The 23962-nt window shown below is 43.3% G+C and overlaps 1 protein-coding gene across 1 annotated transcript in view; it reads right to left on the minus strand.

Annotated features, from left to right (window-relative positions):
- Positions 1-19298: 19298 nt before the first annotated feature.
- LOC126184630 (steroid receptor RNA activator 1) overlaps positions 19299-23962 on the minus strand; it is a 54182-nt gene continuing 49518 nt past the window's right edge. Inside the window, exon 4 of the mRNA XM_049927102.1 lies at positions 19299-19662. Coding sequence (XP_049783059.1) covers positions 19532-19662 — 131 coding nt within the window. The 3' untranslated portion in view covers positions 19299-19531. The remainder of the gene's footprint in view (positions 19663-23962) is intronic.

Here is a 23962-nt window from a genome sequence, read left to right on the forward strand (position 1 = left end):
AAAGAAAGGTCACTTGGGGTTTCTCTACCAACCTAGGAAAATTGTAGGAAACAAAGCTCACCTCCACCAACCTGAGTCACCCAACCGCCACCTTTTCTTAGGGATTGTTGGCAAAAGGATTCAGCCTGCACTGGCTGCTGAAGAAAGGTAGGAGTGTACTTTATTTATTTTGGAACAATTTATTTAGGAATGGATTATATTTATCAACGTGATACAGAACACACGCTCTGACATGCCACGCAGCATACAGGCCTGCAAACTACTACTAAATAACTCATGTATAGTGCTCTGCACTCGCACTTGCTAATTATAAACTGTCACAACAATGCATTGCACAGCCTACAGACAAGCAAACCACTCGTAATTAAAGCAATACATTTATGTCATAAATTGTCAAAATAACAATCCATCTAAAAGACTCTGCAAACATGCTTGCTAATCGTCAACTGTCAAAATCATGTGCCAGTCTTTATTTAAGCAATTAGAGGCAGCCACACCATCCAGTGTGTTCGCCATGAGGTCCCCACTCCAACTGACCTAAAACACAGGACCACCACCAGAGGGTGCTGTCGTCCGTTCCGAGACGTAATCCAAGATGGCAGCCATGACGTCAGCTCAAGATGCAACCACCGTTATCCAAGATGGCGGCAAACAGTGTGTTCACCACGAGCTCTGGACCAAGTACACAGTTCCACCACCAGAGAGCACTGTCGTCTGTTTCATAATATAATCCAAGATGGTGGGGGGAAATGGCAGGAAAACGACTCTGCCTGTGTTGGACATAAGTTTTTATTTTGCAGGCAGTGTCTCCACCACGAGATCTAGACTCCTTCTGACCTAGTACACTATACTGCCACAAGGGGGTTCTGTCATCCCTCCTGCAACATATTCGAAGATGGTGGTATGGTGGTGGAAAATGGCGCGAAAATGACTCAGCCTGCGCTGGGCTGCTGGAGAGAGTAAGGAAGGAGTGCACTTTATTTATTTTGGAACAATTTATTTAGGGATGGAGTATATTTATCATATTGATACAAAACAAATGCTTGGTGTCACGCCACACAGCCCACAAAACTGTAAACTACTCCTAAATAACGATCTGCAGACATGCAAACAACTCCTATTTTTTTTTTCTTATGAGACTTAACTACTAAGGTCATCAGTCCCTAAGCTTACGCACTACTTAACCTAAGTTATCCTAAGGACAAACACACACCCCATGCTCGAGGGAGGACACAAACCTCCGCCGGGACCAGCCCCACTCCTAATTTACCGAAATAATTTCAGTACAGAAATGCAGACTCCTAAATAATGCAGTACACTGATGTGTAGACACACTCAGTACTCGGAAACTGTCCAAATAACGCATAGCACAGCTTACAGACCTGCTCGCAAAATAATGCAACAGACATGCAAACAACATACACAGACACCGTCTGCCACCCCCTGTCCAGTAGACTGTGCAGGAGACTACCTGCAGCACCGCGAAGTGATGCGGCTGTCAGCTGTCAAACCTCCCACAGATGCCCTGAGTCGACCTCTCGGAAATTGCATAGTGTCCCAGAAATACTTAATGTGCTCTTTTGTAGGAGTTTTCGTGGTGTCTCAACTTGTATGCAAGGAAATTCTTGCCCTAACAGAATCTGTTTACGAAAATAGCGCAGAATAACATCGAATGCACTCTTCCCAGCGGTCCTAACGTGATACCCCACCCATCGTGTTGTAATCTCCCCACGGAAAATTACCCTCTACCCCGCAATAATTAATAATGGTCAATCAAATCATCCACATTTATTTACGTTTGAAAAGTATCTGAGCAGATTTTCTAGTAATATATGCGCCGACAGCTCGTCGACGCCAAGGTATTTTTCTAGTACGTTTATTCTTTGGAACAACAGAGGTACAGAGATGTATGCTCCATGGTTATTATAGAGAGAGGAGAGAGAAAGGAACAGCTTCGGAAAGTATCGGTTGGAAGAATTTCGGATTGCTAAAGGAGATTTTATTTACTCTTCTTCGCGCTAAAGCGAGACAGGAAAGTTTGTGCCGCTAGCGTGGTAGATAAAGAGAAAGAAGGACTTGTAAAAGTAAATTGCATGAGACTTAAAATCCACGGAAACGGAACATGTACGGAAATGGATTCAATATACAATTTTCCTCAGAAATAAGGTTTGTGACCATTTTATTCTAGAGTGAATGACGAATGCGTTCTCTGTCTGAATCATTGATGATTGTCTGGGCCCTGTAATTAATTGGGAAGTTTCAGCTGTGACGAAGAGAGCCTGCAATCTCTGAGTTTTTTGAAATCGTCCAAAAAGGCTTCGTCCACATCTGAAATTTTAGATCTGTCGTAAACTGAACGAAGTGTTCAAACGATCGATTTTCCCAACTGAATGCAGCGCGTAATAATAATAACGTATGTAAAGATCTTTTCTAGCAAGCCAGCCGCTGAATATTAAGACGAAGGGCTCCACCAGAGATTCTACTAGGCTGATTTCATGTAAATTATATTTGAACTGTACACAGATAAGGGACAGAGAGAGAGAGAGAGAAAGAGAGAGCGATGGAATTCTAGAATTTACTCAGAATCCTCCCATTAGTATAATTTTTTTGTCTGTCTTTGCACGGATAAGCCTGATAAGAAAATCTAAGCCCTTGACTTTATTGTACAGAATTGTGTATGAGGGTGAGAGAGCGATAAAGGCGACAGATACACTTCTGTACAGACAAAACATTACACCAAGTTAGCGGCTAGCTGCATTAACACACACACATAGACTTTCATCAAAACCAAAGTAGTAAGAGAATTCATTAGAGTGTGTTACCTTTCCTGCTTCCAACACACACAAACGTTCCCACTGCTATGTAAAGACTCCTATATCCCAGCACAAACGATGCCTTGTTAATGAATCGAGCATTACGATTGGCTCTTATCGAATTTACCCACCGAATTACTGATGCCCCCTGTATCGAAGCATCATCCACCTTTTCTTTCTTTCTGTAGATGAGACTTTCAGCAGTAAAACTATTTTGCACATATAACCATATTGCACCAGCAATTAAACCCTGCAAAGTGCCCACTAAACAACTTAAAATACGGAACGACTCTTACTCATTTACACTGCTCTCCCACCGAGGACAGGAGCTTGAATATTAGAACGTGAAACCGACCTATGACCCATCAATATATCACCGCATACCCTACATAATGTCAAATATGGATAGACTCCTACTCAATTACACTGCTCTCCCACTGAGGACAATAGCTTGAATATTAGTGCATGAAACCGATCTCCTACCCAGCAATATATCACCGCATACCGTGACGATGTAGTACACATACAGTTCGTATCCTGTGCCAAACAAAATCATCCCTTTTACATCATTCATACATATACTGCGAAGACGGACAGTACCGTATACACTCCTCACAGCACTAGATATTTTCCCACAGCTGACGACCACAAGTCATCCACCGCCAATGGGTGACCAGAGCACCCTCAGCAGACTGAGGTCACTCTCAGAGCTGTTCTACAAATTAGGGCTCGTTTCTCCTTGGTACAAACACGTTACTGTTCCTGCTTCGAACCTGCTTCCTTGCTTGCTCGCTTTTCTACACATATCTCCAGACTTGGGGATTACAAGAACACATGTATTTTCACTGGGTTCGCCATTTTCACGGTACTTCTCAATATCAAGCACTAGGCAGCATCCTACCGATCGCTAGTGGAACATAATTCCCAAGATATAGACTGGAAATTATTTCTCTACATACCCGAAACTTTAGCTAGATGGGGTGTGCTGTAAATCACTGACTAACTAGAAACTTGTCACGTCTCCGAAGACATTTACTCTGAAACTCGAAACAAATAGAGGAAACTGATATTTCCACTCTCGAATACCGATGTCAGTGATGTAGTAGAGTCCAAACCATCCCTATAATTTACAAGGTCAACTAAAGTGTTTCTCATGTCTAGAGAACTGGCAAACGTGTCTTCCACATGCTAGATGCACACACCACAACAGATTTCTCTTAACTAAATACAGGCACGAAATGTGCAGAAGCAAAAAAATGGTTCGAATGGCTCTGAGCACTATGGGACTTAACATCTATTTTTCATCAGTCCCCTAGAACTTGGAACTACTTAAACCTAACTAACCTAAGGACAGCACACAACACCCAGCCATCACGGTGCAGAAGCAGTCAACTGAACAAATTACATGGGAGGGAATAACAGTCCAGTGCAAACGCACCTCCATATTCAATCTTCTAAAATTTCCACGCAATCACGAAAGCTATCTAACACATACTAAGTATTAGTTCGCTATTCGGTAGTCTAGAGGATAACGCGGTTAATTCATCTACATTCCTACACTCCAACAGGTATTTCCAGTCAGACAGCTCCTACCATTAACGGGAAACATGAATCACTCCTGCACAGGTCACCAGCGCTGCAGGCCAAGCACGCACAGGCTGGATGTTTATCCTAAGAAATCGGTTACATATATATTTTATGCCTGTACTTACAACTAAATGCTACGATTGCAGCCTCAGTTGAACGACATTCGACAATGAGCAAAGTATCGGAAATACATTCTGTTGACGGCTGTGGCTCTGAAAATAGAAATATCAGTACCATTCTTATGACTTGACATACTTTTCCCATGCTATCACAGAACTCCACGACAAACCCATGCCTTCCTTACGACTGGACATAGTCATTTCCTTTGCACATGTCGGAATACAAATACACACTTTATACGTATGATGCTAAAATGCGAACATATTATGCAACCCTTACTACTAAGTATAACACTTCGCCAATAACCGATCGCTGGCTATACGAAATAATACTGAGAGAAAATCAACCAAGGGTGGACTTGTCTCCTAAGTTTTTCTTGCAAATGCCACCACAATGTCCTAGAAATAGAGATGTTAAAAAAGCTCGATCCCAACAGCTACTGTATGTTACTGTCACAAGCGGTCAAGGTTCTACAGGTGCACACAAGTATCCATGTTAAAAGCTATACTGGCTTTATAAATCGAGGTACGACATTACCTCTGAATGAGGTAGTTTTTCTGTCCGGACAAATACCGAGATGGTGATCGCTGGAGTGCATATTATCAGACCAGCACTCCAGTTACACATAGCCCACGATGCAACCTCGTTATAAAATCGCTAAAGTTTGAAAATGATTCGGCTAAGGGATGTGGATATCCGGGCGTTGTGGTTTGATTCCAAACTAGATACAGATACTACATTATGAAGCGGTATTTGCGACTCCCTCACACCACCCCAGCTAGATATTTCTATAGTGCTTGTAACGTATTCTGACTCGATACCATATCAGAGGTTCTGCGATATTGCCACTGAGTTATAGGCGGTTATTGATTGAGAAGGAACACAAACAGTAGTAGTAGATGATGTGCTGACTGAGGTTCTACGAAACTGTACACTAGCTTTTCAGATCTCTAGTGTTACACTATCTGTTAGAAATGATGTACATTATTTGGAATCAAGTCTTTCCATTCAACCACATACTTGCATCGGATCACATCCACAAGTGAATCATATTTCTGGCACTCTCATATCTTGAAACGGGTCACCTTTCTTGAACCTGTCTACTACAGTAAAATTCCAATCTGGTTTTAGTCAGACCTCTATGTATCTTGCAGCTGCTCCCATTTCTACAGCTTTGCGCATGTGATCGTTCCCATTTAAGTCGGAACTGGGCAGAGGTAGGAGAAAGACATATCTGACACCTTCTGTAACCCGTGTAGAAACAGAACGACCTGAGTTAGTGCAACAGGAGCGTGTTTTGTCCATTCAGTGGATATTCGGGCATTGTGGTTTGCCTCCAAACTAGATACAGATACTACAATACGAAGCAGATACGCGTCCATTCGCATCTGTCTCCCCAACATGCTATCATCATTATTCTGTACCATCCAACAGAGAAAAATTACGAACTATAAAAGCTCCACTAACTTCATCCGATACAGAACTCACCTAGGCATCATTGCTAGCGCGATGACGCGTAGCTGCGATATGGGTCTGGCACAGAGAGTTGTTGCGATGCTTCTCAGTATAGCACTCCTAAAGGGACACCTCGTCTGTCGTCGAATTTACCTATCAAACTGCTGCTGTTTCCGATGCAGGACGATCATATTAAATATACAACTTTTGATCCATTGCGGAGGGCAATTTAAGGTTTCATCACGCGTGCTATAGGAGGATGGCCATATCCCACAGACTATACTGTAAGTCGCAAGAGACGCTCCCTGTGACCCTGTGACGTTGTTTGAAACATTGTTTTCTAAAACGCTTTGTACCTTGTCATACATTTTGTTTATCTGCCACTACTTCGATGTCTATGTCAGGTCCTAAACTGACATTAAGGCGCTCTGATCCACGGCCTCTCGCAGAAAACTGGACATCGCACAATGTAAATCATATTGTTACTGTGGCTACCATAGCATGCCACAAACACTGGATGATTTTAAATAAAAGAAAGTTACAACATGGCCGCCGTGCCAGGCAGCACATGAAGCATATTGAGCTGAAAAAATGTGACCATTCTCAAATGGCCGTCTCTTCGATTGGTGAAGGATCATTGAATGCTGCTTCGTATGACCTGGCAGCCTTCCCTTTCCTGGTTACACCATGGGAGAAGGGCCAGGCTCGCAATCTTGGGATGAAATGCTTTCCCCGCTACCTTGTCTGTACTAGGATGGGTGGAGACACATCCACAGCCTCAAAACCATTGTGGAGAATATCAAGGTCAAGTTTTGTGAAGTATAGTGACTCGGTAAGATGTGGTCAGGCTCCCTGTTGATCAAAGCTGCTGCTGCCACCCAGTTTGCAGCTCTTCATGCTTGTGATCATCTTGGCAATGTTCCAGTGTCTATTACCCCTCACCAATCTCTGAATATAGTCCAGGGAGTGTTTTTTAACAGGGACCTCATCCTGCAAACTGATAAGGAACTCTGGGCTAATCTGGAGCACTGCAGCATTTATTTTGTTCTACGTGTGCAGAAGAGTTGCAAAGACAACTGCATCAATACTGGCGCCTTCATTCTGGCTTTTGAGGGGGATACCCTCCCAGAGAAGGTCAAGATTATGTGCTACAGATGTGACATGAAGCCGTACATCCCACCACCCATGAGGTCCCCCTCTCCTCACCCATTCCCCTGCAGTTCCCATGCCCTCCTATCCAGGAGCTGCTCCCCCTCCTTCAGCACCTGGCAGCGATGGGGTTCCCCCTCCCTTCCCCCCTCCCAGGACTCTTCTCCCTGGTGTCTCTCAGGCTGGAAGCCTCCTACCACAATTCGGCCATGAGATGCTCCGTCTGTGTGCTCCAAGGTCGCCTGCTCTCTTTCGGTTCCAGATCTTGCAGACACCTGTACTCCCTCTGTGCCCTGCCCTCTTCCACCTCCTAAAGTGGAGAAGAAGAAACATAAGCTCCAAGACAAGTCGCCCCCCCCCCTCCGGGTCCCTGATTGTGCCCTCACGCCCCTCACAACCTGAGTCTGACATGTTATTTATGTATGTCACCCCATCCTAGTCAGTGGTGACCAATGACCGAGTAACATGACCTCCTGTCGACTTCTTTATGTCTAACTTTGACTCTCGCCACAAGATCATCCAGTGGAATTGCAACAGATACTGTTGTCACCTACCAGAAGTACATCATCTTGTTTCCTCCTATTCTGCGTTCTGTTTTGCTCTTCAAGAAATGCACTTAAGTGATGACCACTCACCAACATTTCATGGCTATCGGGCATTCTGTCAGAACCGTGCCTGCCCCGGGATAACATATGGTGCGGTCTGCATTTTTGTTCACTCTGATGTCATTAGTGACTGGATCCCCCTTCATACCACCCTGGAAGCAATAGTAGTTAGAGTGCAAATGACTCCGGCAATTACCGTTTACAATGTCTACCTCCCTTCAAGTAGGCCACTTCCTTACGTTGAACTGTCTACCTTAAAACAGCAACTCCCACCTCCATTTCTCCTCCTTGGGGATTTCAATGCCCACCACCCACTGTGGTGTAGTGCCACTTCCACAGATAAAAGGTCTCCTAATTGCTCAACTTGTTACAGAATTCGATTTGTGTCTCCTCAATGATGATTCCCTTACCCACTTCACTGCTGCCCATGGCACCTTCACTGCTATCGACTTCACAATCTCCTCCTCTGCTCCCATGGCTTCCCTACATCGGCCATCTCATGATGATGTTTGTGACAGTGGCCACTTTCTGGTGGTTCTATCGTTCCTGTGCTGCCAGCAGGCAGACAGCCCCTACATTGGGCATCCTGAAGGGCCATTTGGTCTTTATATAGGGTGTTACAAAAAGATACGGCCAAACTTTCAGGAAACATTCCTCACACACAAAGAAAGAAAATATGTTATGTGGACATGTGTCCGGAAACGCTTACTTTCCATGTTAGAGCTCATTTTATTACTTCTCTTCAAATCACATTAATCATGGAATGGAAACACACAGCAACAGAACGTACCAGCGTGACTTCAAACACTTTGTTGCAGGAAATTTTCAAAATGTCCTCCGTTAGCGAGGATACATGCATCCACCCTCCGTCGCATGGAATCCCTGATGTGCTGATGCAGCCCTGGAGAATGGCGTATTGCATCACAGTCGTCCACAATACGAGCACGAAGAGTCTCTACATTTGGTACCGGGGTTGCGTAGACAAGAGCTTTCAAATGCCCCCATAAATGAAAGTCAAGAGGGTTGAGGTCAGGAGAGCGTGGAGGCCATGGAATTGGTCCGCCTCTACCAATCCATCGGTCACCGAATCTGTTGTTGAGAAGCGTACGAACACTACGACTGAAATGTGCAGGAGCTCCATCGTGCATGAACCACATGTTGTGTCATACTTGTAAAGGCACATGTTCTAGCAGCACAGGTAGAGTATCCCGTATGAAATCATGATAACGTGCTCCATTGAACGTAGGTGGAAGAACATGGGGCCCAATCAAGACATCACCAACAATGCCTGCCCAAACGTTCACAGAAAATCTGTGTTGATGACGTGATTGCACAATTGCGTGCGGATTCTCGTCAGCCCACACATGCTGATTGTGAAAATTTACAATTGGATCACGTTGGAATGAAGCCTCATCCGTAAAGAGAACATTTGCACTGAAATGAGGATTGACACAGTGTTGGATGAACCATTTGCAGAAGTGTACCCGTGGAGGCCAACCAACTGCTGATAGTGCCTGCACACGCTGTACATGGTACGGAAACAACTGGTTCTCCCATAGCACTCTCCATACAGTGACGTGGTCAACGTTACCTTGTACAGCAGAAACTTCTCTGACGCTGACATTAGGGTTATTGTCAACTGCACGAAGAATTGCCTCGTCCATTGCAGGTGTCCTCGTCGTTCTAGGTCTTCCCCAGTCGCGAGTCATAGGCTGGAATGTTCCGTGCTCCCTAAGACGCCGATCAATTGTTTCGAACGTCTTCCTGTCGGGACATCTTCGTTCTGGAAATCTGTCTCGATACAAACGTATACAGCGCCACGGCTATTTCCCCGTGCTAATCCATACATCAAATGGGCATCTGCCAACTCCGCATTTGTAAACACTGCAGTGACTGCAAAACCACGTTCGTAATGAACACTAACCTGTTGATGCTACGTACTGATGTGCTTGATGGTAGTACTGTAGAGCAATGAGTCGCATGTCAACACAAGCACCGAAGTCAACATTACCTTCCTTCCATTGGGCCAACTGGCGGTGAATCGAGGAAGTACAGTACATACTGACGAAACTAAAATGAGCTCTAACATGGAAATTAAGCGTTACCGGGCACATGTCCACATAACATCTTTTCTTTATTTGTGTGTGAGGAATGTTTCCTGAAAGTTTGGCCGTACCTTTTTGTAACACCCTGTATACATCTGCCATGCACTTTGACACCCCCCTCTCGAATTGCATTGTTGAGGTCATCAAGGCATCTCTGCCACTATTCTTCATGCTGCTGGCATTGCTATCCCCCTATCCACAGGTCCCCCTCGTCGTCGCCCAGCATCATGGTGGACCAAGGATGTAGCTGTCACTGCCCAGGACCACCAACGAACGCTGCAACGATTTAAACGACACGCTTCACAGACTAATCTTCTCACTTTTAATCATTTCCATGCTAAGGCTCATTACTTTATTAAGCAGGGTAAAAAAGAATGCTGGGAGTGCTATGTTTCCTCCCTGGGGACGAATGCCTCTTCATCGCAGGTTTGGTCCAAGCTCTGTAGACTTCTGGGCCACCAGCGACAGTCAACTGTCCAGGGTCTTAACCTCCTAGATGCTCTGTGCACTGATCCATTGCTCCTGGCAGAACACATCGCGACACACTTTGCAACGGCATTGGTGACCTCTTTCTATGGTGCTACCTTTCACAAGCAGAAATGCCAAGTTGAACAGCCGCCCCCCCCCCCTCTGTTTCAAACCCCACCGAGCTGAATCCTATAGTCACTGAATGGGAATTCTTGCAGGCTCTTACGTCTTCACATGACATGGCTCCAGGCCCGGATTTCATCCACAACCAGATGATCCAACACTTGGATGTTCTCCAGATGCAACATCTCTTCAGGGTCTTCAACCGCATTCTGTACTTCTGGTAGGTGACAATAGTATCTGTTGCAATTCCACTGGATGATCGTGTGGCGAGAGTCAAAGTTAGACATAAAGAAGTCGACAGGAGGTCATGTCACTCGGTCATTGGTCATCACTGACAAGGATGGGGTGACATCCATAAATAACATGTCAGACTCAGGTTGTGAGGGGCGTGAGGGCACAATCAGGGACCCGGAGGGGGGGGGGGGGGGCGACTTGTCTTGGAGCTTATGTTTCTTCTTCTCCACTTTAGGAGGGGGAGGAGGGCAGGGCACAGAGGGAGTACAGGTGTCTGCAGGATCTGGAACCGAAAGAGAGCAGGCGACCTTGGAGCACACAGACGGAGCATCTCATGGCCGAATTGTGGTAGGAGGCTTCCAGCCTGAGAGATACCTGTGAGAAGATGGTTCAAATGGCTCTGAGCACTATGGGACTCAACATCTATGGTCATTAGTCCCCTAGAACTTAGAACTACTTAAACCTAATTAACCTGAGGACGTCACACAACACCCAGTCATCACAAGGCAGAGAAAACCCCTGACCCCGTCTGGAATCGAACCCGGGCGTGGGAAGCAAGAATGCTACCGCATGACCACGAGCTGCGGACCCAGTGAGAAGAGTCCTGGGAGAGGGGAGAGGGGAGGGGGGGGGGAGGGGGAACCCCATCGCTGCCAGGTTCTGAAGGAGGGGGAGCAGCTCCTGGATAGGAGGGCATGGGAACTGCAGGGGAATGGGTGAGGAGAGAGGGACAAGGCTGGGGTAAGGAAGAGGAATGAGAGGAAAGGGCTGTAACAGAGGCAAAAGCTGAAGAAAGTGACACTGGATGGTGTGTGTCATATTTTTGGCGAGCCTCAGCATAAGATTGGCGCCCTAGGGACTTGTACTCTTGGATCTTCTTTTCTCTCTTGTAAGCAGGGCAATCAGGTGAGTGAGGGGAGTGTCTTTCATGACAACTGACACACATGGATGGCGGAACATAGGGACTTCCCTCATGGAGTGGGTGCCCACAGTCACCACACAGAGGATCTGCTGTACAGTGGGAAGACATATGCCCAAAACACAAGCACCGAAAGCACCTCATGGGTGGTGGGATGTACGGCTTCATGTCACATCTATAGCACATAATCTTGACCTTCTCTGGGAGGGTATCCCCCTCAAAAGCCAGAATGAAGGCGCCAGTATTGATGCAGTTGTCTTTGCAACCCTTCTGCACACATAGAACAAAATAAATGCTGCAGTGCTCCAGATTAGCCCAGAGTTCCTCATCAGTTTGCAGGATGAGGTCCCTATTAAAAAACACTCCCTGGACTATATTCAGAGATTGGTGAGGGGTAATAGACACTGGAACATTGCCAAGATGATCACAAGCATGAAGAGCTGCGAACTGGGTGGCAGAAGCAGCTTTGATCAACACGGAGCCTGACCACATCTTACCGAGTCACTATACTTCACAAAACTTGACCTTGATATTCTCCACAATGGTTTTGAGGCTGTGGATGTGTGTCCATCCATCCTAGTACGGACAAGGTAGCGGGGAAAGCATTTCATCCCAAGATTGCGAGCCTGGCCCTTCTCCCATGGTGTAACCAGGAAAGGGAAGGCTGGCAGGTCATATGAAGCAGCAGTCAATGATCCTTCACCAATCAAAGAGACGGCCATTTGAGAATGGTCACATTTTTTCAGCTGAATATGCTTCATGTGCTGCCTGGCACGGCGGCCATTGCCAGGACTTCTGATGCTCCAGGAAGACAAGCGACCCCTTCTTGGCATACATGGGGAGGGAGCAGCTCAGGTATCAGTAGTATGATCCCTGTGCTGTCAGGGGGCTCCGCGAGATGGATACATAACAGCACCACCACATGGACTGACTACATGTGCTGGTGACCTAGCAGGGTGGAGGGGGGGGGGCTACAGTGTGCAAGGAAGAGGGAAAGGAAGGGGGGAGACGAATCCACACCCTAGATGCTAGGGGGGGAGTTGTTCCTCAAATAGCTCACATTAAAAACAGAAAATTTGGAAGTGGAGGTGAAAATTCAAGCAGGGACCTAAACTCCAAAAAGGATGAAAGAATAGGCAGAAGGAACAAAATTGTAAGCGCCACAGAAACTGGTATAGGCATGCTTATTCAAATACAGAGATACGTAAACAGGCAGAATACAGCACTGGGGTTGACAACGCCTATATAAGACAGCAAGTGTCTTGCGCTGTTGTTAGATTAGTTACTGCTGCTATAATGTCATGTATCAAAGATTTAAGTGAGTTTGAATGTGATGTTATAGTTGGCACAAAAGCGGTGGGACACAGCATCTCCGAGGAAGCGATGAAGTGGGAATTTTCCCATACGACCATTTCACAAGTGTACTGTCAGTATCAGGAATCCGGTAAAATATCAAACCTCCGACATCGTTGTGGCTGGAAAAACGTCCCACAAGAACGGGACCAACAACGACTGAAGAAACTCGTTCAACGTGACAGAAGTGCAACCCTTCCACAAATTGCTGCAGATTTCAAAGCTGGGCCATCAACAAGTGTCAGCGGGCAAATCATTCAACGAAACATCATCTACACTCCTGGAAATTGAAATAAGAACACCGTGAATTCATTGTCCCAGGAAGGGGAAACTTTATTGACACATTCCTGGGGTCAGATACATCACATGATCACACTGACAGAACCACAGGCACATAGACACAGGCAACAGAGCATGCACAATGTCGGCACTAGCACAGTGTATATCCACCTTTCGCAGCAATGCAAGCTGCTATTCTCCCATGGAGACGATCGTAGAGATGCTGGATGTAGTCCTGTGGAACGGCTTGCCATGCCATTTCCACCTGGCGCCTCAGTTGGACCACCGTTCGTGCTGGACGTGCAGACCGCGTGAGACGACGCTTCATCCAGTCCCAAACATGCTCAATGGGGGACAGATCCGGAGATCTTGCTGGCCAGGGTAGTTGACTTACACCTTCTAGAGCACGTTGGGTGGCACAGGATACATGCGGATGTGCATTGTCCTGTTGGAACAGCAAGTTCCCTTGCCGGTCTAGGAATGGTAGAACGATGGGTTCGATGACGGTTTGGATGTACCGTGCACTATTCAGTGTCCCCTCGACGATCACCAGTGGTGTACGGCCAGTGTAGGAGATCGCTCCCCACACCATGATGCCGGGTGTTGGCCCTGTGTGCCTCGGTCGTATGCAGTCCTGATTGTGGCGCTCACCTGCACGGCGCCAAACACGCATACGACCATCATTGGTACCAAGGCAGAAGCGACTCTCATCGCTGAAGACGACACGTCTCCATTCGTCCCTCCATTCACGCCTGTCGCGACACCACTGGAGGCGGGCTGCACGATGTTGGGGCGTGAGCGGAAGACGGCCTAACGGTGTGTGGGACCGTAGCCCAGCTTCATGGAGACGGTTGCGAATGGTCCTCGCCGATACCCCAGGTGCAACAGTGTCCCTAATTTGCTGGGAAGTGGCGGTGCGGTCCCCTACGGCACTGCGTAGGATCCTACGGTCTTGGCGTGCATCCGTGCGTCGCTGCGGTCCCGTCCCAGGTCGACGGGCACGTGCACCTTCCGCCGACCACTGGCGACAACAACGATGTACTGTGGAGACCTCATGCCCCACGTGTTGAGCAATTCGGCGGTACGTCGGTTCACGTCCACGCTGTCGCGCCATGCTACCAGTGTTAAAGACTGCGATGGAGCTCCGTATGCCACGGAAAACTGGCTGACACTGACGGCGGTGGTGCACAAATGCTGCGCAGCTAGCGCCATTCGACGGCCAACACCGCGGTTCCTGGTGTGTCCGCTGTGCCCTGCGTGTGATCATTGCTTGTACAGCCCTCTCGCAGTGTCCGGAGCAAGTACGGTGGGTCTGACACACTGGTGTCAATGTGTTCGTTTTTCCATTTCCAGGAGTGTATATGGGCTTCTGGAACTGAAGGGCCACTCGTGTACCCTTGATGACAGCACAACACAAAGCTTTATGCCTCACCTAGGCCTGTTAACACTGACATTGGACTGTTGATGACTGGAAACATGTTGCCTGGTCGGACGAGTCTCATTTGAAATTGTATCGAGTGGATGGATGTGTACGGGTGTGCAAGCAACCTCATGAATCCATGGATCCTGCATGTCAGCAGGGGACTGTTCAAGCAGGTGGAGGCTCTGTAATGGTGTGGCGCATGTGTAGTTGGAGTGATATGGGATACAACTCTGACAGTAACACATACGCAAGCATCCTGTCTGATCACGTGTGTCCATTCATGTCCATTGTGCATGCCACCTCGTGTAATGGCACTTCTGCATGCTTGTGGGAGCCGTAAACAGTATTAGCCAGGTGTAACAGTTTCTTTGGCTCTTTAGTGTAAATCAGAACACCAAAAGAGGGGAAGGAGGGAGCAACAGGGAAGGCGCAAGGATAAGAAGGGAGCTTTTGTTTCATACTCTTCTTGAAGGAAGTTCGCCAGGCAAATAATGTTTTTATTGTTAAACCAGTATTAACTTGTACAGTTTCTCTCTTCAGAATCTGTTTGGGCTACGTGTGCCTTCCAAGGAACATAAATTCTGCCACTACTACAAAAAGTTGGTAAAACAAACTCAACAGAACTCACTTCAAAAAACAGCTTGTGAGAAGCTCCTCTAGTTTTATTCATACAAAATTGGAGACTATTTTTGGTTTTGAGCAACTTCCCTCACACTTTCACTCGCTCTGAGGACATTCTCGGGTGATTCATACACTCTGACTTGCTTTATTCATGCAACTCTAAGAATGTTCTTCGAAATTTCGAGTATAAAGTATATTCTCCATTTTACTCATATGATCCAATCTCCGTTCAATGCGACAGCCTTGTGCTATTCTACTGGTAGGGCCCATATGCCCACATGGTAGAACTCTAGTTGTCGATGTTGGAGACAAAGTGTGCTCCCCGGGTGTGCAGACTTGTGTAAGGCTTTCTGTTATGAAGAAGTTTGTTTACATTTTTGTGGTGACGAACATGCTTTAGCTATTTCTTCAATTTCTTGAGGGTAGCACAATATGTTTCAGAGTTGATCATTGCACCATAAAGGAGGAAATCAAACAGAATAACTCCTTCAGAGTCCCAGAAGACTGTCACCTTGACTTTCAATTTTTTCTTCAGAGAAGATGTGGTGTGGTGCCACTCCATGTATTGCAATTTTGCTTCAGATTCGAAGTGATGAACCAATGTTTCATCATCTGTGACAAAGTTTGACAAAAAATTGTCACAATCAGCCTCTTAACACACAAGCAATTATCCACAGTTTGTCCTTCATTGCTCTTTACAGTTCCTTTTAGACGGTGAGCAACCCAGCAGGCACATATCTTTAAGTATGCCAACTGGTGGACAAGTGTGCCAACAGTGACATCCAGTTATGCTCTCGTTTCACGCCAAAAGAAACTCAACAACAGCTCTCTGCTTGGAAGGTACCTACGTTGCAGACGCCATTTTGAGGGCTACATGTAGTGCTGCCTCATACTGAAACTTCATGAAACTATAGGGGCTGAACTGAGAATCTTTTACAATGTCTCACAACAAATTCTGCTATTTTTCAACTGAACTTGGCTGAGAAAAAGAAGTGTTGCTTCACTTAGAGAACACCCCTCATAATTCTTACAATCAACCAATATAGTTAACAAAGTATACAATAGGTCTTAAAGTCTCATCATTTGTTGCCCTTTTAGTAATTTAATGGAAAGTACGTGGAAAAAAAATCAATCTAAGCATCTGTGAACCTGGAATCTGATAGCAGGAACATGACAAATGCACACGATGTCTTTGGAGCAGCACTGTCAGAAATAGTTAGCATCCAAGGACTATTCAAAAAACTGTTTCATTAAGCTTTCAAAATTCGATGGCTCCTGTAACTAGATTTACAGGCATCGTACAACTGATACCAGTTAGTAGCAACTAAATATTCAGTTTTAAGGAATGATAGCAGCTTACAGAGCAACATAAAGTTTGTTCATATCCACAGCCTGGGTAGGTTAAAAAGGGATGGTCTTCTGTTTACAATGACATTTCCTAATGACAAATGTCCAGATTTTAATGGCAAGGCATTTTTTTCCTGATCTTTAGGGTGAATTTTGCAATCCATGTACTGTAGTGCAGAAAAATATATTGTTCATACACAGTAGTATTTACAGCTTTTTAATAATAGGTCACATTTCGATCAACTTCTGTCAAAAATGCATATATTTTTCATATCTTTGAGAAGACAAGAATAAAAACATAAAAATGTTGTCACTTGAGAACGTCTCAGGTCACAAATAAAAACAGTTACTACAAAACTTCATTTATCAGGACTGTAGTATATGAGCAGCGTACAGGACTATAATAGACAAGAAGCATAACACAGTTGGTTCGCTGACAATAAGATATCGTTGTATTGGTTCAACTAAACACACGCAAATCCAAGAAAGACAGCTTCCAGTGTAATAAACAGTGCACATGTGGTCACACCATTCACTTTGCAAATGCTGTCTGGTTCTACATGCCAAAAAATAAGTGCTCCAACACCCTCAAATTGCGAGGTTTTGTTCATTATTATGCAGGGAAGTTGTTCAGAATTGACGGGGAAATATTCTTTTGTAAACTTTAATGTACAACATTGTAATACTGCCAAAAACAGCAGTTGTGTGCAGAGAAGTGCTCAAAATGACAGCAGACAAACACTGTTATTTGTGCAGACAGGTCCATCTTCAACTGTACAATTATTTTTCAAGTACTTGTATGAGATGTGGTGCCCTGAAACATCCCACTGGAGAAGCTGGAGAATCCACACTTGTCTGTTGCTGGACAACATGGCACTTCCAGTTCCACATGAATCTACACTGAGAAAGAAAGAACTATTTATTCGTGTGCTACAAGGTGTTCAACAAGATAGGAATCAGTGTTACTCACAAAAAGTCTGGGTGTCCATACATTAAACCACTGATGAGAGTGGGCATTATGCTGCAAATGATGATGGTGACTCTACAATTGACATTTTGTTCGAAAATTCTGTGAAGCTACTGTGGCCAGATGGTGTGAACAGAGACTATGTTTAGCTGCTAAAAACAGACAGTGCTTCATACATGGATAAAGCAGCCAAGGAGCTTCAAATTCTCTACACCAGTATGGTGCATGTCACTCACCTTGCACACTTGTTAACACAGAGTTGCAGTATAGGTGTGGTCAGTTTACCCTGTTGTGGACAAATCTATTTTCTGTTGCAAGAAAATCGATGTGAAAGCTCTGCTGTGAGTGCAAAAATTCTAGGAACAAGAACTTTTGCTGCCCTTCGCCTTCAGCCTGTTCTTACATGAATGAGTCCTTGGCTTAATGCTGCTGTGTATTACTGCACCAACTACACCAAAATAATGAATCTTTTGTCAGCCTGATAGCAATGAATTAAGTGCTATCAAAACTGTGAAAAAGGTCTTTACACATACCTTGTCTGAAAACTTTGTGTACATCAATTGCATCAATGCCAACTTTTCAGAAGTACCAAAAGCCATCACACCTCCAAGTGGAATCCTGGATATTCTACAATGTGCAAAATTAGTGACCGTCTTTCTGGAAATGCCACAACACTAGAAGACAATGAACCAAATCTGGCCTGCAGTGACCTTTTCACCTTCAAATATGCTCTCGTAATGTCCTATGATGTGGAGAGGAGGTTTCCCAGGTACAAAACTATCCTCAGTGACAATTGTAGATCTTTGAAAATGGAAAACCTGAAAATGCAACTTGTGATCCAGTGCAACTCTGCAGAAATGGGATATTCACACGATGTGTTAACTAATCTGGAATACTTTAAAATAAAGGGCGTGCAATAGTAAAAACATGTTTTTGTGTTTGGATAGGTGTTACTGTTTTCACTGTATTTCGTGTTTTCTTCTTTTTCCCAGACACACAAATATTTCAAAAATAAATGCTAGTCAGTTTCAAACATTGCAAAAAGTAGATACTGTACTCTGTTAAGAAGTGAATTTTGTTTTACATTGTATATTTTTAAAAACATCAACAATGTTTATTTATAAACTCTTATAATGTCATATTTCATTTTAAGGTCATATTTATATATATTTTAGCTCATGAATACTTGCATATTTCACCGTTTTTTAGTTCATGAAATTGGGGCTGTACTAATGATCATCTCCTCTGTTTCTATCATAATTAATGTTAGTAAGAAATTCATATAAAGTACTAATATTGATATTGTCTGGTGTATGAGACTTAGAGCTGTTATCAGTAAAACCTAGAACACTGCCATTGAGTTACCTTAACATATGTACAGCAGTTCCGATTTATTCAACAGTACACATGATTTTTGCAGAAAGAGCTATTTCCTTTTTCCACAAAAAAAAAAAACAAAAAGGATAAGAAAACTACTTCCATGTGCTAGGATCGGTTATTTCGTTTGTTAGTGCTACCAACTGAAAATAGATGAGCGCAAAATACTGATTTTTTTCTAAAATAATATATCAATTTCAGATTCAAAAGTGAGACAGTGCTTTCAAATTAACTTTTTGTTTTGTCTTATACTGCTTTATTCATATTATTTCACTTATGTGACATTAATTAAATTTTACTGTTTTTATTCTTAACATAAAAAGTTACCTAACAGTAAATAAAAAAGAAACAAGAGTGAGAAACAGTTTATTTGATGGAATTGACCCAACATCCAGTTCCACTCAAAATACAAAGATCAATGGTGTTCAGGAATACAATATAATACATTCTTTGCTTACGCTCCAGCATAAATAAATTCATAAAAGAAAAATGTTAAACTGTATCTTTCAACATGCCTCATTTCAATAACACAATAAACATCCACACTCATTTTCAGTTACACAAATACTGTTTGCATTTTTCTTCTTCATGTGGTTGAATCCATCACAGTCAGAATATGGCTTATTACTGGGATCCATCCAGATGCTATGCTAGAAAAATTCTCCAACACGTACTTCAATAGGTCTTCTGCTGTTTCGTCATTCTTGTCAACAAGTGCTGAAAGCAAATTAACATGAACAGTAGATTTATTTAATAGCCAGGGACTGAAAACTTTCTATAAATGACCAATTTTAGATTCACATAATTCATCTTCAGCTTTACCCACATTATGGAGTAACTAGTAACTTAGGAACCAAACTGTCTTCACACGTGACGAATGAAGTTTGTGATCCCAGACAGTTGAATAAATTATAATAGATATACATTTGCAGTTATCATTTTACAGAAAATATCAAACTTTTGTACTTAAATATTTTGTTCCCTCCCAAGTTATTTCCATATTAAGGTCACTCAATACCGAAACACGAAGATGGTTAGAAATTTTAAACATTTTTCTTAGTCTCTCACAAACTCAATGTGACACACAGTACCATCATACACAGCAACAAAAATTTTAAATTTGTTAATATGATCAAGGATATTGACTTAAAATACAAATAAGTAATTGAGCACGGCTAAAACAAAATATATGATAAATTCAGCCACAGTATCATCTAGTAGAACTAGAGTAATGAAGATGAGCAGACCATCCAAAAAAAAAAAAAAAAAAAAAACCTCATTTCTAGATGATTAAAAATGAGATAACACCTAACACAAATGTGTGATTTTCGCAAAATTTATTTTGTAAATACAGATTTATTCATACAGTAAGTACCTACAGAGTTTCATAAGACAACTGCATGGAAAAAAAAGAAAAACAAAAAGACATATACAGTACAAGTATCAGTGGACAGAGCATCTCTCCAAGTTCAGAATCATAAAACATGACATGGTGTAGTTGCAGAGTGCATCATTTGGGGGCAGGTGTGTCAGAACATGGTGTACTATAAAGAAATGTGTGCATTTTGTGTTCTTTAATTTGATAAATGTTATTCAGTTGTGATGGTTCAGCAAAGCTTTTATACCAAATATCATGTAAAAGCTTCAACAAACAGAACAATCCAAAGGTGGTACAACACATTCCATGTGAAAGCCTGCTTACGAGATGTGAAGAAAACAAGCCAGCTGGAACTGTCAGCAGAGATTGTACAGGGTGTGTGGGAATCATTCACCTGGGGCCCAAAGAAATATACAACATGTACAAGCAGATAACAACAAATACTAAAGTCAACTGTTCTGCTCATTCCTACACAGATGTCTGTGTATAAAGCAATACTGACTGAAGTTATTATGGGCCCTGACTACTTGAGACAAACAGCTTCATTCCGACTATTGCAACAACACACAGTGGTTAGCGGAGGAAGACAGTTTTTCACAGAAGTTGGTTTTCAGTGACGAAGCTACGTTTCATGTGTTTAGAGGCATGTCGTCATGTTTACATTTGGGGCACAGAAATCCACAAGAGACGGTGCAACACATTTGCCATTCAGCTAAATTTAACAATTTTTGTGCCACAGTCTCTTCAAAATGATTATTGTCCATTTTTCTGGGCAGAGAAAACTGGACTGGTTTCATGTACCTCGGCACACTGCAGTAACAGCTTATGCCACAATTACAGAAAGACAACGGAGACTTCATTTTGCAACAAGACTGTGTCCCACCACCCTTTCTTTCAGCCACTCATGATTACCACAATGTCGAAATGTCTCAGTGCTGGATTCGACATGCTTCCCATCATACTCTCCTCCTCTTCAGTGGCCCCATAGTCAACTGACTTAGTCTACTTGTATGTGATTTCTTATTGGGGGGTTATGACAAAGACCATGCATGCCTGCCTCCACTGCCACTTAATTTGGAAGAGCTACAAGGAAGTATAATTAACGTGGTCACTGATATTGACCCTGATGGGTCAGCATGTGTAGGACGCATGTTTGACTATCACACTGGCATTTGCCATGTAGCATGTGGTACCCATATTGTGTACCTGCAATGCAAGTTAAAAATTTGGAGAGATTCTCTATCCACTGTGTGTTTTCTGCATATCTTGTCAAGTATTTATGAATAACCCAAAATACTGGAACAGTCATTTCATGGTAGTCATAGCGGCTCTTCTTGGCAAATTGTGGCAGTGAAATACATGGAAAACTCAATAAAAAATTATGTCTGTTGTCTTTATAGCATTTTTATTATGCAATGCACATTTTGAACACACTCAATCTCTGGCTTTCTCCAGATTTGTGTGCCTACCCATTAACTGACTTATCAAGATTTTCATAAATCATATGCAGGCAATGTGGTCCTTTGGAATTAGTTTGTAGTACGACCTATACTTTGATTAAAATAACTTTGTGATTGGCTTTCTAGGGCATTGAGTGGTAGAGGTCAGATGTCAGCCAATCACAGTTCTTTCTCAAATGCCACTTGCTTCTTGTGTCACCTGTTATGTAGGTACAAGCAGCATTTTGTCTAGTGTGGCTGGCTGTACACGGAAACACTGCCACATCCCTCCCCCCCTCCCCACAACCACTGAAATCTGCAAATCATAATTTTAATCACAGTATAATGCCATGAAATACATATAACTTCACTCCTTAATCATAATTAAATTCAGTTTCCATTCCGGGAGCTCATTTTATGTTTCCTGTCGCAAAAGACAAATTTACTTCAAAGTATACTATCAGACTACAACTATATTTCAAATTAACAGCATAACTACGTGACAGCATTCATGGATGAGTTTATTCAGGGGCTACCTTAGATACCCTGTTGCTTCCTGTGCACATATTCTCAACATAATACTGAGTGTATTATCATTGTAGTCAAAATATAGCACTCATAGTTCGAAGGAATGTGTTTGAAATTGCTGCCTGGCCATCCTGATTTCCTTTCCATGGTTTCTACTAAACAACCTCAAGTAAATAGTCTGATAGGTCCACTTCCCCCTGAAGATACACCCACTGAGTAAATCACACATTTTGCCTAAAATTTCTCATGATAGATGAGACTTGACTGTGCAATGAAATTTCACATCTGCCTAGTCTCCACAAATGCATCTCAACATTATTTGATGGTTGTACCCTGCAGAGCAACAATCATTGAACACATTAGTATGGCAAGGGACATAGGTTGTGTTTTTGTGAACATCTGGGCATTAGCTTTAGTTAGAGACAGACAAGAAAGCTTATTAACTTGCTGTTTTGGTTGAAATTATCAACCTGCCTAAGGTATACTCCTTTTCAGTCATTCATACTAAGTAAAATCCTTTAACATATTTCCAGCAAAGATATTGTTCGCAGTCTAAGATTCTTTCACTGACAAGAATTCACAGTTTTGCAGTGATATCAAATTCATGCCGTGTTTGGCGAAAGTATTATGCTTGTTATCACATACTTCTAACACAGGTTGCCTGTCAAAATATATAAAAAATGAGCCATAACAGATATGTGATCATTTTTACTCTCACAGACAATTCACTTATTTACCTGAGTTTTAAAAAAGATGTTATAAACTTTTCGGCGAGGAGTGACAGTACTTCTGAATCGATTCAGATATTTATGAAAGCACATTGTAGCAAGAAAAATGACAAATTTAAAAATAACCAATGTGGAAACTGCATATTAAAAACTTCCTTTCACAAGACAGCTGCTCAAAGGTTTAAAGAGCATGTGATTCTCATTTCAAACAGGTATCCTATTCATAAAATTATAGTTGGTGGTGGCTTCAATCTACCATCAATATGTTGGTGAAAATATGTGTTTAAATTTAGTGCCAGGCATAAAATGTCATCCGAAATTATGCTAAATGCTTTCTCCAAAAATTATTTTGAGTAAATAGTTCAGGAACCAACTCAAAGTGCAAATGGTTGTGACAACACTGTTTCCCTCATGGCAACAAACAATCCAGAGCAAATAGGAAGTATCATGACGGATACAGGGATTAGTGACCACAAGGTCATTGCAGCAAGACTGAGTAGCATACACTATGTGATCAAAGGTGTCCAGACACCAAATACTCCATATCAGCGACCTCAGTAGTCATTAGACATTGCGAGAAAGCAGAATGCGACACTCCGTGAAACACACAGGCTTCAAACGTGGTCAGCCGATTGGGTGTCACTTGTGTCATACGTATGTACGTGAGATTTCCACACTCTAAACATCCCTCGGTCCACTGTTTCCAATGTGATAGTGAAGTGGAAACATGAAAGGACATGTGCAGCACAAAAGCGTACAGACCGACTTCGTCAGTTGACGGACAGAGACTGCCGACAGTTGAAGAGGGTCGTAATGTATAATAGGCAGACATCTATCTAGACCGTCACACAGAAATTCCAAACTGCATCAGGATCCACTGCAAGTACTATGACAGTTAGGCGGCAGGTGAGAAAACTTTGATTTCGTGGTCGAGCGGCTGCTCA

This window comes from Schistocerca cancellata, chromosome 4, assembly GCF_023864275.1.
Source record: "Schistocerca cancellata isolate TAMUIC-IGC-003103 chromosome 4, iqSchCanc2.1, whole genome shotgun sequence".
NCBI classification, from domain to species: domain Eukaryota; kingdom Metazoa; phylum Arthropoda; class Insecta; order Orthoptera; family Acrididae; genus Schistocerca; species Schistocerca cancellata.